This window comes from Otolemur garnettii, unplaced genomic scaffold (genome assembly GCF_000181295.1).
Source record: "Otolemur garnettii isolate 467f Iridium unplaced genomic scaffold, OtoGar3 scaffold00001, whole genome shotgun sequence".
NCBI lineage: Eukaryota > Metazoa > Chordata > Mammalia > Primates > Galagidae > Otolemur > Otolemur garnettii.
This window is the reverse complement of record NW_003852396.1, coordinates 69,312,503-69,328,633: the sequence shown is the minus strand read 5'-3', so window position 1 is coordinate 69,328,633 and position 16,131 is coordinate 69,312,503. Positions and strand designations below refer to the sequence as shown.

General features: G+C 44.6%; 1 protein-coding gene and 1 pseudogene across 1 annotated transcript; one reads left to right on the top strand and one right to left on the bottom strand.

Annotated features, from left to right (window-relative positions):
- Positions 1–2,443: 2,443 nt before the first annotated feature.
- ACCSL (1-aminocyclopropane-1-carboxylate synthase homolog (inactive) like) lies at positions 2,444–13,079 on the bottom strand. The gene is made up of 14 exons (XM_003781247.2): positions 12,570–13,079; positions 11,339–11,398; positions 10,857–10,927; positions 10,291–10,360; positions 9,967–10,033; positions 8,888–8,985; positions 7,994–8,071; positions 7,337–7,437; positions 6,241–6,330; positions 5,484–5,529; positions 5,242–5,383; positions 3,751–3,893; positions 3,511–3,664; positions 2,444–2,752 (listed from the first exon to the last, which is right to left on the bottom strand). The coding sequence occupies exons 1-14, from the start codon at positions 13,077–13,079 to the stop codon at positions 2,670–2,672; spliced, it is 1,713 nt and encodes a 570-aa protein (XP_003781295.1). The 3' UTR covers positions 2,444–2,669.
- Positions 13,080–15,373: 2,294 nt separating this feature from the next.
- LOC111724015 lies at positions 15,374–15,858 on the top strand (annotated as a pseudogene).
- Positions 15,859–16,131: the final 273 nt, after the last annotated feature.

Genomic DNA, 16,131 nt, shown 5'->3' with positions numbered 1-16,131 from the left:
GATTAGTGGATCAGTAAAATTTAAATTTTGAAATGTAAGTGGTACACTTAAGATCTAGGCATCACATATAAATTATATTTCAATTTTTCTTTTAAAAGAGCTGGGGGGCTGGGCACAGTGTCTCACACTTATAATCCTAGCACTCTGGGAGGCCGAAGTGGGTGGATCATTTGAGCTCAGGAGTTGGAGGTCAGCCTAAGCAAGAGCAAGACTCTGTCTCTAAAAATAGCTAGGTATTGTAACAGGTGCTGGTAGTCCCACTACTCGGGAAGCTGAGGCAAGAGGATCTCTTGAGCCTAAGAGTTTGAGGTTGCTGTGAGCTGACTCCACTGCACTGTACCAAGGGCAACACAATGAAAATGTCTCTAAATAAATAAATAAATACAAGCTGGTGTCATGCACATGTGTGGCCACCTTCAAGGGTGCTTTGCCTCTACTTAGATCACACCAACTCAGCTTGAGTCAGAACTAGGATGTGTGACACAGTATCTGAAAATGTGTCTCAAAGATACATTGATACCTTGTCCAGCTTACAAAGCATGCATCAGTACAGCCACATTAGAATACAGGATCATCTCATCCTCTTACATAAATCCCAAGATACCACCCATAAGGCTGAGAAGCATAGATTTGTTATATTCTCCTGGTTTGAAAAAAAAAAATACCTCACATACATAACACAAACATTGACTTCTTGAATGAACTCTTTCTCCTTCGGGGTCATGTTTCAGGTTTACTCAGTCTGTGTAAATACCTGGCTTGACTTTCTACCCATTTGAATCTTAAGTGGAACAGAAGAAATTAGAAATAGCCTATCCCTTGCACAGAGGGCAGGATTCCTTCCTTCCTGGGGATAGTGCCAAAAGACTGTTAGATCCCAAGAGCAAGAGCATCTCTCTTTTGGAGAGATGAGAGTGAGACAAGAGTCTCACTTTGTCACCCTTGGTGAGATTGCTGTGGCATCATAGCTCACAGCAAACTCAAACTCTCTGGCTCAAGTGATATTCTTGCCTCAGCCTCCTGAGAAGCTGGGACTACAGGTACCAGCCACAACTCCCAGCTATTTTTAGAGGTGGGGACTCACTCTTATCTGAGCAAGAGGCAATCCACCCACATTGGCCTCCCAGAATGGTAGGATTACAGGTGTGAGCCACCACACCCAGCCCGAAGAGCATCTTTTGTTCTTCCTCACCTTCTCTTCTGGTCCTAAAGAACTTTGTCTGGTGTATACACACATGCACACCACCTTGAAAACTCAGAATTTTTTTGAGACAGAGTCTCACTGTACTGAGTGTCATGGCCTCAGCCTAGCTCACAGCAACCTCAAACTCCTGGGCTCAAGCAATCCTGTTGCCTCAGCCTCCCAAGTAGCTGGGAATATGGGAACCCACCATGACACTGGGTAATTTTTCTATTTTTAGTAGAGAAGGGGCTTGCTTTTGCCCAGGCTGGTATTGAACTCCTGAGCTCACACAATCCTCCCACCTCAGCCTCCCAGAGTTCTAGGATTACAGACATGAGAGCCATCATTTCCAGTCCCAAATTTGTTAATTTTTTTTAAAAAAGCGTCACTGGTGAATAAGAACCAAACTCAGACCCAGAGTCAGTAGGTACTGGAAGCTCTTTCATCTTCTGTAAAATGGTGGTAGCCCAGCCCATGTCACACAGCAGTGTTCAGACACACGAGGGCTTTGCAGAGAAACTCATAAGTAGATACGATTTAAATGGCTGGGAACACTAGAGATGGAAATGGAAGACCCCAGATGGTATGGACTGAATGTATGTGTCCTTGAAATTCATGTTGGAATTCTAACCCCCAGGGCGGTGGTGGTAGGAGGTGATCTGGTCATGAAGGCAGAGGAAGACCTTTCACCTCATTCACTAGTGAGGTCACAGCTCCTCACCACACCAAATCTGCCGAGTCCTTGATCTTGGACTTTCCAGCCTCCAGAACTGTGGGAAATAAGTTTGTTGTTTATCAGCCACCCTGCCTGTGGGATTTTGTTATAGCAACTTGACTGGACTGAGACACCAAAGCTTGTCAGATACAGTTTAAAACCTTTTGGAAAGACAAAAGTGGGAAGAACTCTACTATTTGAGAGCAGGAATACCCATAATTATACCTCCACCCTGCCACTTAGACCATGAAGAAAGGGGAGGTGACATCGTAAGGATCCTAGGGAACGTTGCATCCAATGTGCTCCATCAGCTAGGGACTCACTTCTTTCCTTTTGTATATATTTCACATATAATTTGCCTTGGAATGTAAAAATAAGGATAGAAAACCATCACTTCTGAAAGTGATTATTAAAATGTGAATAAGAAATAAAACAAGCCTGGAATTTAAGAGAATACGGGATTTATTAGATACTGAATATAAAAGCTGGCCCATTTAAATATGGGCCTACAAGTTTCCTTTATCCCTCTACGTGCCTGCCTTCCCACCCCAATCCCAATAAAAACATTTTGCATGCACATTTATTAGCAAAGACTAAAAAGACTCAAAGCTTCCAAAGATGGCAGATGCTCCGTTGAATGAGGCTGATGCCTGGATCAGATGAGATCATTCCTGGAAGAGCCCACTATTTGCTCAGCTGCAGCACCATCAACCCCCAGCCTTCTGGACCAGAGACCGAGACACCAGTGTCTTCCTGAGCAGTGATGATAACCTACTCTTTCACTGACTCCTCCAGCTGCTTCTCTATCCAAGACTGCTTCTGCTCCTGTAGCACCTGACAGAACCGACGCATGGCTACAGGGGCCAGACAGGGACAGAGAAATACAGACTTAGTTGGTTTGCAGCAAGTGGACACCAGACATGCCCAGATCGTGGTGAACCACCACAACCACTCATTCAGGGAACCTGAACTTTAGCCTTCCATCTTTGGGATGGATTTCCAAGTCTGCTACATCCCTGATGGTTCTTTTTTAAATTTCATTGTCATGTCATCAGCTTTCCAGACACCTCACTGTCTCATATCAAATCCTACGCTGGCTTATGGCCTTGCCTTCTAAGACACTATTCCAAAAAGTATTTCTGGAACATAAACCTTGATGAGAATGATTCACTGCTCTATTACCAGCAGGTCAAAGAGTGTCTATAACGTAATGCGATGGAAAGTGAATGTTACGTTGTACATAACCTTTAGAGAATCTAAACTCTATATAACATGACATACAGGGATTTCTATGGTCTTCTACCCAAACACACACCTCGCCTACCAGACTGTGGGCTCCACAAGGGCAGAGTACCATTTCTTATTAGCTTAGGGTCCCAGTGCCTCCCTCAGTGGCAGTCAGAGAACAGATACCCAGAAGATGTAATGAGTGGATGGGTCCTTGAGGCACATATCAGTTTACAAAGGAGCTTAATTAAAGATGAAATTGGAAACAGATGGTATAGAAGGTATGGAGCTGCTAAGGGCAAAAATAGATTCACATGCTGAGTTATAGATGAGTTGAACGGGAATTTTTAAAGGATGCCAGGATTGGGAGGTCAGCCCCACTCACCTAGTCTTAGCCGGAAGGAATTTTCTGCAAAGACAAGGCGGAACCAGCCAGGCTCCTTACACATGTAGGCTTTGCCACAGGATAGAATCAGTTTATTGTCCCGGAAGCGGCGAAGGAGGAGCACTTCTTCCTCAAACGTACATGGGTCCAAGTACTAGAGAGGCCAAAGGAACAGAGCTAGCTCAAAACCCATGTGGCAGGTCTTCCCAGGAACACCTGCCCCGTTCCAAGAGCACACACCTTTTTCAAGTTGATCCAGATATAGAGGCCAGCACCACGATAGAGAAAGGGGATCTTCAACTCCTTCAGCTTTTTAGTGATGTACCTGTGAGCATCCCGGAGCCGGGAGCGATTGGTGGGCAGGTACCTGCTATCAATCCACTCTGGGTGAATGGAGAAAGAGAACTGTCACAGATCTTATGGCAGCAATCTGCCAGAGGGCTCCTTCCCAAATATTCCCCACCTGTGCCTCACATAAGCTCTTTCTAAGACTAAGACTACATTATATTTGAGCTGATGGCATCTACCCCCAACATACCCCTCTTATCCAAGACTCTCATGGCCAAGACCAGGCCTTCTCAGTAGTGCAGTAGGAACACTTCTGTTGAGTTGCTAAAGGGTTGGGCTATCCTTTCCAAAGGGGGTCAATGTTGCTGTTGTCAACTGGGCAAACACTGAGTACTTGCAGCTCCTCTTACCTCCTGCCTTTGAACCTCACACAACGGACTCAGAGGAACCTAGATACACCCAAAGGTGATGTGCTTAACCCAATTGTTCTTAGTATTAACACCAAAATTTAGAGCCACTTGGGGATCTTTTGGGAACCCTGATGCCCAGGCTTTGCCTCTAGATTATCTAAGTCAGAATCTTTGGTTATGGAACCCATGAGACAGTATTTAGATCTCTAAGGAGCCCATGTACATCCAAAGTTGAGAACCAGCATTCAGGAGCTAGGATCTGATTTCTGGCAAATATTGAAGGGGCTGGCACCATGGAGGAAGCATTCTATTGTATTTCTCCTATTTACTGCCTTCCCTACTTGGAGCTAAAAGCAAATTGTTTTCTAAACCAGTTAATCTAATGACTTTAGTTTGTTTTTGCTATATCCTAAATTATTAATTTAAACCTGTCAGCCTGGTTTCTGTTCTATTATAGGGAGTTAAAGAGGTCTCTTCTAAACATAAACCATGACATTAAAGGTAGAAGCCCCTAGAAGCAGCATTCACTTGATCCAAGGGGGAAGATGGTGTACCATAGGTCTAGCCAGACCAGCACACCAATATGGCAGCTCTCCTTTTGATACCTTAGAGGAGGAGATTAAGGTGTATTAGAGAAAGTAAGGTGTTTCTTTATAATTTTTGCCTAAAACAAGTAGGGCACTGGGGAGGGGACATGCACATTCACATAAAGGCTGATTTCTGAGGTCCTTACTCCTACACCTTGGGGTAAGACTGGCTATCTCCTTTCCTGGCAGAGTACAAGCCACCCAGCATCCAGAAGTTAAAGCCCATTTTGTGTTTGAGTAGCACCTCCATCTTCTATCGACACCCTACTCTACTATTTGAGCCATATCCTGCACTCTTTCAAAGTTCACACCCTGCCATGGTTAAACCTGAGACAGTACATAGGGTCCCAGTATATTGATGGCATGCCAGAGGTCCTGGAAAATATAGAAGTTCCCTGTGGCCATGAGGTCTGGTCAAGATGCTGACCCGGGGTGGAGCTCAGTACCTCTGGAATGGAGCAATTTAGACAATTTGTGCTGGTCGATGCCAGAGATACTGTGGAGGTAGCCAAAGGAGCCCACAGCAGAGGCCACATCCTTGTTGTGGGTGTATAGAACACCAAAGCGGAAGCCTGAGATGCCAAAATCCTACAGAAAGAGAAGTAGGGGAAGGAATATCTGGTTTGTCTGCCTTCTATTGTTGGTGCCCTCTTCCTTCCCCACCCAAGGACAGGCAGCTGGAGCTCACCTTACTGGTGCCCCAGATCATGTGGGTCCTGTTGGGATCAGGCAAACTGGAGAAGAAATGAGGGGAAGAGAACCAAGGTTATAGAGGGATATTTGAAAGATGAAGACTTGGGGTCTATGAAGGAGAAGTAGATTCAAGGATCTTCTTGGACAGCAAGATCTACAGGGCCCAATGGTTCAGAAAGTTATCCCTGTTGAGCCAGAAAGTCAACATGATACATCCCTGAAGAGCTAGATGGAACAGCTCCCACTGAATGAAGTCTAGAACCCTCACCCTGACTCGTGGCTCTCCCACAGCTGGCTCAAAGCCACCATCTTGGCAGTTGGCTCTTTAGATGTGCTCTAACCAGCATTTCAAGAACATGTTTGCCTATTTCTTACTGTCCCACTTTTGGTGAAACTGTTCCTTCACTTGCTCTAGTTGCTGCATTCCTATCTCCATGGCCAAATACCTCCTGCCCCAGGAAAGTTCTTGTTGCTATTCTTCCCCTCCTTTCTACTCATCATAGAAGTTAGAAGTTCCCACCCCGACCTTCTGTAAGGATTTGTCTTGAGTTTTGACAATATGCTTTCTACCTTGCCCTCATGTTATCTTGTATATAAAATGGCATTTGGACTAGGAGACATTTGGGAGGAAAGATGATGCTATGCTCACAGCCCCTGTTGGCACTGAACTCATCCTAGCACCTAGCCAGATACATTTACATCCACAAACTTCGTGGTTTCTCATTACCCTACTCCAGCTGAGATCAACTCACCTTTTTATGCTCAGAACACTGTGGAATGTGATAGATTCATCAAACACAGACAGCAAATAAATCTCATCTATGATCACATGCAGGTTATACCTACAGGTTAGGTGAAAGGAGATCATGATTAGGATCACTCTGTAATCTTAACTCACTCTTTTCTGGTCTGATCTGGACACAGATTAGATACTCCTGCTGCCTAAGAGGCACAGTAAGATAGGATGTGTATACCAGTTCATCTAGACCTGGCTTGAAGGTACTAAAAAGGAATAGGACCCAAGAGCCATACTTGAGAACATATCTAACCTTTCAACCATCCAGCCCAGAGCAATAGAAGAGGCTGGTGTCCCAGAGGATTTGTCTGGTACAGTCGGAAGCTCCCACCCAGAGTCTGAATCAAGAAGTGGCACCAAGTGGACCGAGTGCTTATATGTACCACCTGATTTATTCTCTGAGACAGTATTGTCATCTCTATTTCAGATGAAACTAAGGAGTTGAGATATAAGCTCAATTGCCTTCAGTTAGCAGGTGCTAAAGCTGGGATCTGAGCCTAATTCAGTCTACTTCTAGCTCATGACCTTCAGCATTCTTCCTTCTGTCCCCATGCTCTGCCATTAATTGGTCTGAGTTAGTCATAAAATTTGGGTAAGTCTGTTTCTTCTGAAAAATGGGAGGTTATCTGGCTTAACTAATAGGCTGTTTCAGGACTCCAGAGGTAACTGGTATTGACATTCTTAGGAATGGGACATGAGAGTTCTACAGAAACACATCTTCTGAGAGAGGATAGAGTCTGAGACTGTCTATCCTCAGCCCAAGTTTGGGAAATAGACGCTGAGAGAAAGTGCTTGTTCCGTAAGTAGAAAAACAACAAAACCATATTTTGACTTGTATAAATGTCTGTTCATGGGCAAAGGCTAGAAAGGAAATGGCCTTTCATTGCAGCAGTAAGCACATGGGTACATTTCCTTTCAATTTCAGCTAGTTAGGTATAACTCTAAGAATACCTATAGTAAATTTCTTCTATAATAGTTCTGACTTCTTGACTATAAGTGGTGAGAACGCTTTTGGGGGGACATCATCTAGCCTCAGGGGGTAGAATTCATACCTCTTGGCAAATGTTAGGTATTCCTTCAGTGAGTCACGGGAGTAGATGTCACCCAGAGGGTTCTGAGGATTGGTAAGGATGAGGCCTTTGACCTTTTTCCCCTAAGAACAACCCAAATGTAACTCAGTGAACACACATCCTTTATGTCTATAAGCTATCCATGGGTTACAAATGAGATAAGTTCTGTAGATTTGTTCTTGAATTTGTATGTAAGTTGGAATGGGTACATTTACCTATTACCTGTAATAGCCTCCATTTATAAATGAGTCATATCAGTTGGATGTTTATAAATTGGGGACTTACTATAAAATGGCCTCCTTTCATAAGCGCAAGTTGTATGTAAGTTGGATGTTTGCAATTCAGAAGCTGCCTGTATTTTATGAGTCAGGATACCCAATATTTGATACTCAATAAGGCCTAAATAGGATCTTGAGGCAGCAACTATCGCACTGCCCACAGTGGGGGGCAAGAAATAAGTCTGGAGTTGCCATAATGTCCCAATAGGGCCTCAGGCTCCTAGAAAGACATGTCCCTGCCTGTCTCTTCTGACTAAAGAAAGCCCACCAGGTCCTGGTGACCAAGTTGTAACAGAGTCTCAGTACCCAACCCCTTTTAGGTCTAGTAGTGACCACCCTGAAAATAGGGTTCCCTCCTTACCTTACTCTTAGCTTCCAGCAGGACTTGCTCCAATTTGTCCACAGTAAGCTGGAAAGGACAGGTGTTTGCCTCAGTGATCTGGAAGAGAAATAGTACCTGAGAACAGCCCACCTGGAAAGCTTTTAAGCTTTGATTTCTTTTTTTTTAAAGACAGAGTCTCAAGCTGTTGCCCTGGCTAGAGTACCGTGGCATCATAGGTCACAGCAACTTGCAACTTGGGCTCAAGCGATTCTCTTGTCTCAGTTTTTCTATTTTTAGTAGAGATGGGGTCTTGCTGTTACTCAGGCTGGTCTCAAACTCATGAGCTCAAGCTCTCCACCCAGGATCCACACTGGCCTCCCAGAGTGCTAGGATTATAGGTATGAGGCACCATGCCTGGACCAAGCTTTGATTTCTTATTCCCTTAAACCCTAGACAGTTCTTTGATTTCGTACCAGGGTGTCAGTACTATACACTTTTTTTCTTTGAGATAGAGTCTCACTTTGTTGCCCAGGTTACAGTGCTTTGCCATCATCCTAGCTCATAGCAACCTCAAACTGCTAGGTTCAAGCAATCCTCTTGCCTCAGCCTCATGAGTAGCTGGGACTACAGGTGCCAGCCACTACACCTAGTTAATTTTTCTATTTTGAGTAGAGATTGGGATGGATCTTACTCTTTCTCAGGCTGGTCTTGAACGCACAAGCTCAAGTGATCTTCCTACCTTGGCATCCCAGAGTGCTAGGATTGCAGATGTGAGCCACCACTCCTGGCCTCCATATACTTTCTAACCCTGATTTTGCCTTTACCCCGCCATTTTATATATGGGCAGAAAGCAAGTCCCCTTTTTCCTTCCACATGCCCCTAGAATATTCTATTACCCAGAATAACTGAGAAGGTAAGGGGCCCCTTTCTCACCTCACTTTCCAGGTGAACAGGAATCAGTTCAACGTGTGCATACAGGCGGGAGCTAAAGGCAAAGCCACCATAGACGGGAGTGGGGACCAGAAAGCCCTCTGGAAGGACAGGGACACAGTGGTTTTAGTCCAGGGTCTCAATCAGAACCTGCCAGCCCTCCCCGCTCAGACTAACAGCAAAGCTGCCCACAAAGAAAGTTGGTTTGGCAATCCTTAGGGATTAACGTTCTTGGGCTCAGGCTCTATAAAAGTTGTCTATTCTTATAGATATTATTTGGAGAACAAAACTAGGTCTTTAGTTCAGATCATATGCCAGAGAAGAAGAAAGGAATATTGCTTAGAATCCAAGACACAAATCAAGCTAGGCTCACTAGCACTGGTCATTAGGAAAGTCTTGTGTGTTCTAGGCCAAGTCCTAGAGTCCTAGAGTCAGGATACACGTACAAGGAGAGTTCTGGTTATGTGGACATGATGATCTCATGTGTTCTTGACCTCCCACCAATTTGGCATCATCTATGGGCTAACCAAGAAATCAATCCTTGAAGTAAAAGAGGCCATCTTGGCCACTTCTCTCCATGCAAACGGTACCTCTTGCTTGGGCACTGTTAAGAGAAGGAGATTAAAAACAGTCTTTTCAGCTTTGTTTGGTTCAGAACTAATTAGCCTTTTGGAGAACCTTTTAGCCCTTTTTTAGCAGATCATCTGTGCCAGTTGTCAGGGCTCTCTATATTATAGTTGAGCCCTGAAGCCTAGCTGTTAACAGATTGGCTTCCATGGTCATCGCTCCTGGGGTATAACTTCTTGAGGACCATCATACTTTTCTATTCCATAACAAATGGGGAGTCCAAATCCCTCACTCTCACTGGAAGGGAAAGGGGCTGGAGCCAGTGAGTGTAGGTGGAGAATGGAGAGGAGAGGGGGAGATGCCAGCCAATGTGGGGAGAGATGTCAGTGTAGAATTTCCAGCACTTTGGGGGAAAGACCTTGAGTCAGAATGGTTCTTCTCCAAAGTTCAGTGCCTGTGTGTTCCTGTCTATGTGCCAATATTTCACTGAAGTAAAGCAGAGACTATGGACTTACCCCCAGGATCACACAGAACCATGGCCAGCGCAGAGAAGACAGAGCAGCAGCCATTTAGAACCACCACCTGATGACAATACACAGGATACAGAGTTCAAAGCAATACCCATGTAAGAAGGTGCAGCCACTCTGTCTCCCTTCCCCAGGAATGGTAGGCACCTAGAGCCTAGTCAGCTGGGACCCATTGGTCTTTTCTCTGCCCTGGCCCTGAGTGTCTCCATTGGTTCTCCCTATACCCCTTAGAAACCACAGAATGTTCATCTACATGCTTTTGGAGGGCTCATAGCCCTCCAAAGTGGCAGCAAAACTGGGAAATTGACTCACATTTTCTGGATCAAGTTGGGCAGGTGCCCTGCAGTAGTAGGTCAGGAACTGGGCCACTTCTTCCCGCAGGCTGTGAACAGACTCAGAGACATTGTGGTTCCCAGACCTCCTTCATTCATGGTCTAGACTTAAGTCTAGACAACTTAAGTGTGGACACTTAAGACTTAAGTGGTTCCCAGACCTCCTTCATTCATGGTCTAGACTTAAGTCTAGACAACTTAAGTGTGGACAACTCTGCCCTTTTCAAAGGGCAGAGTTGTCCACACTACAAGGGGTCTTTGCTACCCAGTCCAACTTCATGTTATAGAACTACTGACTAAGGCTATAACTCCCAAGGTCATACAGACAATAAGTGAGAGTTGGGACAAGAACTAAGGCCTTTTGAATTATAAAACAGTACTGTTCCTACTGTTCCAGGCTGCCTCCTAACATTTTGCTAGAGACATTTTCTAGAAGTTATTACCCATTTGGGGAGTCAGCCAAACAATTTTGTGGCTTGGGTCCTCCCTCTGGATAAGGTCAGATGCCTATGGACCAGGAGACCCTAGATCTGGACGGTCACTTACAATGGCTGTCCTCTCCAATCAGGGTACTGCAGCAGGAAGTCCTCAATGTGGTTCATGTCATTCTCACTCAACTGTTGACAGATAGAGAGTGAAGGTGGGCAGACCAGGGACAACCAAGAGGCCTCATCCTACTCCTATATTGTACATGAATGTTTGTCCTCCACAGGCTTAGTCTTCCAGAAGGAGAATGGGGGTATACACACTGCATGCTTTTTAATGAATGGAGGCCATCATCCTCTTGTCACAGATTATACAAATAAATACCTTGCCAGGAAATGTTCAACAACCTCCCCAACCCTTGGTAGCCTATCTACCATATACCTCACCAGAGAACACCCTGGCCACAGTCAGCAAAGCCAGGAGGTTAGATGTGCCATTCTAGAAGCTATTTCTCTACACCCTTTTTCAAACTCCTGAGGAATATTCTAGGGGGACTAGACCTGGAAGGGGTGTGTCCCAGCACAGCCCAGAACATGGCTTACCCTTTTAATCATCAGATCAATGCAGAGCTTGTTCTCGCTAGTGCCAAGATTAATGAAACCCTGAAGATAAAGGAATTTGAGATCAGTTCCCTTCCCCCACCCTATATGGATCCCTTTAAACATACCAGTAAGTACTCCATTTTGGATTAGTTCAAATGGAGGTTTCACCACCCTATGAAGCAATTTGATCTATGTTTGACACCTTTAAGTGTTAAAGAATTTTCCACAAATACATCTTACAAATTCCACCCTTTAGAGAGCCATGTAGATACATAATAGTTATATTCCATTTTCCAATCATTGAATTATGTGCCAGACACTAGACTCAGTGTTTTGTGAGAGTTGCCTTACCTCTGACAAAAGGTTCTATACAATCCCTGACTTAGAAGTGAAATTCAAAAAAGTTGAATAATCTGCAAGCCTTGGGACCTTGGGTGATGGGCAGAACTCTAACCTACCTGACCCAAAGCAAGAATACTTAGTAACCACTAGCCTCACTGGTACCCATCCCTACTACCCCCCCTTGCACATAAGGCCTTCCAAGTTACCAGAAGAGATATAGTCCCTCAGAGGCCAGTGGAGATGCCCAACTCAGCCCCCAGAAAAACTGATGGCCATTGGCACACATCTTTTATATAAGAACAGAAAGGGAAGGTATGGTTAATGTTGTCCTCTGTCCTCTAGCTAGAAAGTAGCTCCAAACCTCCTTTGCTAGAAGCCTTTGGTCAATTCCCTACCACCCTTAGGGTAACATCCTAACACTTCTCATCCTCCTCAGTATGCACCTCTCCCCACATGGGCCTCTTTCTCCAATCATTCCCAACCCTTCCCACCTCAAAGCTTTCATGTGTGCTGTTCCTCCTTACTGGAGGAATATAACATTACTGGCTGAGGTAGCCTTTAAAGACCTCTTCTCAGACCATGTGAAATGGGCACCTCTTTCATGCTCTTGGAAAGATTGTTTGTTCCAGTGGCTGACTACATTTGTGGTTACACTGGGTTCCATCAGGGCAGGCTTACTCACCACGAGACTACAATGACTAACTCCTTATGGTTAAGAGCTGGGATTTAGGAAAAGATCAAGGGTAGGAGGAGTTCTCCAACTTTCTGGGCCATGCCACCTTTTTCTATTATACCCTTACGTACAAGGGGTCAACACTACCCATCTCGGGGGCTTTACTCAATAAATCCAAGTCATTGTAGCCTTTGAGGATGTCCCACCTATTCTTACCAAGGGGTTGTTCTCCTCATGGAACTTGTCTCCTTGGTAGGCAATGTAGTCCTGGAAGCTTGAGTGGTATAAGACAGAGATATCAGCCCCACGGTTAGACAGGTCATGGCTGACAAAGGCAGGTTCAAAATCACTTAGCTGGGGAACTAATGGGTCAGGCTGCCTGGATAGTTCGGCCCTCTGCTCACTTCTGACATCATCCCTAGAGTCCAGGCAAGGGAGATACTCTTGGCACTCTAGGCCACTTGTGGCCCCAGAGCGTAGGACGTTGACCATCTTGCTCATTAAGAGGTTTAGGTAGTTTCCCTGCTCACAGATAGACTCAGCATGCTTCTCTCCTTCCAGTTGTTGCCTGCGTCTGGTCACTTCCAGCTGAATGAAGTGCTTCTTTACCAGCCACTGTAAATGCAGCACCATCTTTAGTAACTGGTCATAGGTGCTCTGGTCTTTGAGGACCTGGCCCGGTTTCTGGTCAGAGGGCACAGGGCAGGTTTCTGACTGGTGGCTCATACTTCAGGTATTTATGTTGGCCTTAGCAGGCTGGCTGGAACCTACAGAGAAAGAGACCATACACTGGAGCAAAGGATACTCTCCCTTGCCCTCAGGTCCAGACATGGCTGGGGACAGGCCTGATTTCAGGCTGGCTTCTCCTACTTCTATGCCTCAATTCTAGGCCCAGATTGTTCCAGGAATGAGTTACCTACTCATTCAGGAGCAATGTCTAAGTCAGCGGTTCTCAACCTGTGGGTTGCGACCCACAGGAACTGTATTAAAGGGCCGCGTCATTAGAAAGGTTGAAAACCACTGGTCTAAGTAATCCCAAGGCCAAACACTAGTATTCTACTTAAATAGCATTAGTATGTATTCTGAGATGGAGTCTTAGGGCCCATGCTGGGATAAAGAAACTGTAGGTAGGCTCTGGGTTTTCTACCCTGTGATTCCACCAGAGAAGTATGATCCAATATGCCTGAGGTGAGACCTGAGAATCTTCATTTTCAGCAAGTTCCTGGGACTATGCCTAGAAAAATCCTAACTATTAAGATCAACCTTCCTTACAAAAACCTGCCAAAATACTGGATAATACCTTCTGAAGGCCTCAAAGAATCAACAAAACAAGACAGCAGGAACCCAGGAGGTAAGAAAACTTGAGGCCAACAATTGCCTCTACTTTAAGACAATCCTTATATCCCCAGACAATAAGACCCCTTTTTCCTAAAAATCTAGACTTATGCCCCTTCCAAATACTACAATTCCAAGTTCTTTTCTCCTTAAGTAGCATCCTCCTACACATATCAAATGTCATTGTTTCTTTCATAGATTTATGGCACCAGTACTTCAGAATACCAAATACTACCACCCAACCTCTCCAAATTCTATTTAAACTGCTTGTGATGTTCCCATAATGACCTACATGTCTCCTTAGTGACATTTCATACTGTCACTTTAGTGTCTTCCCAGGTCAGAATGTTAAGATTAACATTCTCAACACAACTGGTACACAGAAAACTACTAGTTAAGGAGTAGGAGAGACACAACCATAGGATGTTTTCAAGTCAGCAAAGAGATGAGATAGGGATGGGGACCTTAGGCATGGAAAATGGAGCAATGGCCAGATGAAGCCACAGGGCAAAGTGGTACCAAGTCCTAACTTAGGATGCCAGGCTATCAATGGTTCAAATAACTTTATTTACCAGTGTTAGGAATATACTATTAGGAAATAAATTGAACAAATATGAGTTTTTGTGCCTGGACTCATCCTTTAATTCCATAATCAAAGATTTGCTCTGACTAAAACTTCCTCTCCCAGAAGAGATTCATTTCAATGGGGCTATCATCTTTCATCACAGTCCTTCCAATTACTCAGATATCAGAGAGAAGTAGTTCAAGGGCCAGTTGAGAATCCCTTGGCTTTCAATCCCCGTTGGTTATGAGAAGTTCTGGTAGGAAGGGCCAAGATGGCAGTGGTCACCTCTCTCCTATGGGCAAGAAAAACCTATCATTGGGGCATTATGCCTTCTCCCAGGACTGAGTTCACATATTGAATGTCTAATCTGTGTCACCTTAATAACACAGTCAAAGATTTAACAGCTCTTTGGATGGCTCTGTAGCATCAGCAAGACTCACCCATGGGCCTGGAATTAAAGCAGTTATTCCATTTTGGCTGGATTAGGGGATCTCTTGGACTTCTTGTCCTACCAGTCCTTGCTAACAAGTTCCCACTTGTAGTCTGTTCCATCTACCCAGCCCTCAGCCAGAGACTCATAAAACATGGCATAGGATGGGCTACAGAAGCTAGAGGGCATTGTGGTCCAATAGTCCACTTGAAGAGGAAGGTTGTTTAATGCAGTTAGAATGAGAACTTCTCCAGGAAGCTTTGTGGGGGAAGAAATGGGGGCCAAGGCAGGTAACTAAAAAAAAAAATGCATTATCTGATAAGGAAGTGAATATGTGGCAAGGCCAGGAAGAAACCTAGAAGTTGGACAACTTCCAAGATTTGCCTTTTCTATAGGAAAAGTCTACTATAAATGACGCTATTCCACAAAGACAACAGTGCCTCTGAAACTCAGCCCCTACTTGACTTGTCTTGAGGTATATCAACCCTATCCAAGTCTCTTTGGCTATACCCTTGGTCTTAATATTCTTCAGCCTCCTACCATCCACCTTTTAATCCACACTCACATGCCTTCTGTAGCATCTAGAAATAGTGTCAGGATTCAGGATCAGCTCAGCTGGTGCCAGCAGCCTTCTGACAAGAGCTGAAAGACATCCTTTTGGCTGGAGACGCCATCTTTCAGTAATTCACCAAAATGACGAACACAAAGGGAAAGAGGAAAGGCTCCGATACATGTTCTCTGGGCCTTTTAGAAAACATGGAGTTGTTCCTTTGGCCACATACATGTGAATCTACAAGAAAGGTGATATTGTAGACATCAAGGGAATGGGTACTGTTCAAAAAGGCATGCCACACAAATGTTACCATGGCAAAACTGGAAGAGTCTACAATGTTACCCAGCATGCTGTTGGCATTGTTGTAAACAAACAAGTTAAGGGCAAGATTCTTGCCAAGAGGATTAATGTTCGTATTGAGCATATTAAGCACTCTAAGACCCGAGATAGCTTCCTGAAACATGTGAAGGAAAATGATCAGAAAAAGAAGGAAGCCAAAGAGAAAGGTACCTGGGTTCAACTGAAGCACCAGCCTGCTCCACCCAGAGAAGCACACTTTGTGAAAACCAATGGAAAGGAGCCTGAGCTCCTGGAACCCATTCCCTATGAATTCATGGCATAAAGCATATAACATAGCACACAGGAGTACCAGTGGACCCATGCTTTTAGGTGCAAGAACCTATTTACTCTCCATGAGCTCATGACATATTAAGTGTACAGCATAGCACACAGGATAACCAATTAGACTCCATGTAACAGTGATACAAGCATGGTGCTGGAACCTATTTCCCATGAATTCAAAACTCAATCAATGTTTTGTCACATTCAATGGCAAGGTGCCTCCCTGAGCTACTGGAGCCTCTTCCCTATGAATTCATGGGATGGTAGTTAAAAA

Coding starts and splice junctions, on each gene's coding strand:
- ACCSL (XM_003781247.2), bottom strand. CDS start 13,079: ATGAGCCACCAGTCAGAAACCTGCCCTGTGCCCTCTGACCAGAAACCG. Junction 8,986..9,966: donor GGTTCTGTGTGATCCTGGGG/GTAAGTCCATAG, acceptor CTGTCCTTCCAG/AGGGCTTTCTGGTCCCCACT. Junction 3,665..3,750: donor TCTGGATCAACTTGAAAAAG/GTGTGTGCTCTT, acceptor TGGCCTCTCTAG/TACTTGGACCCATGTACGTT.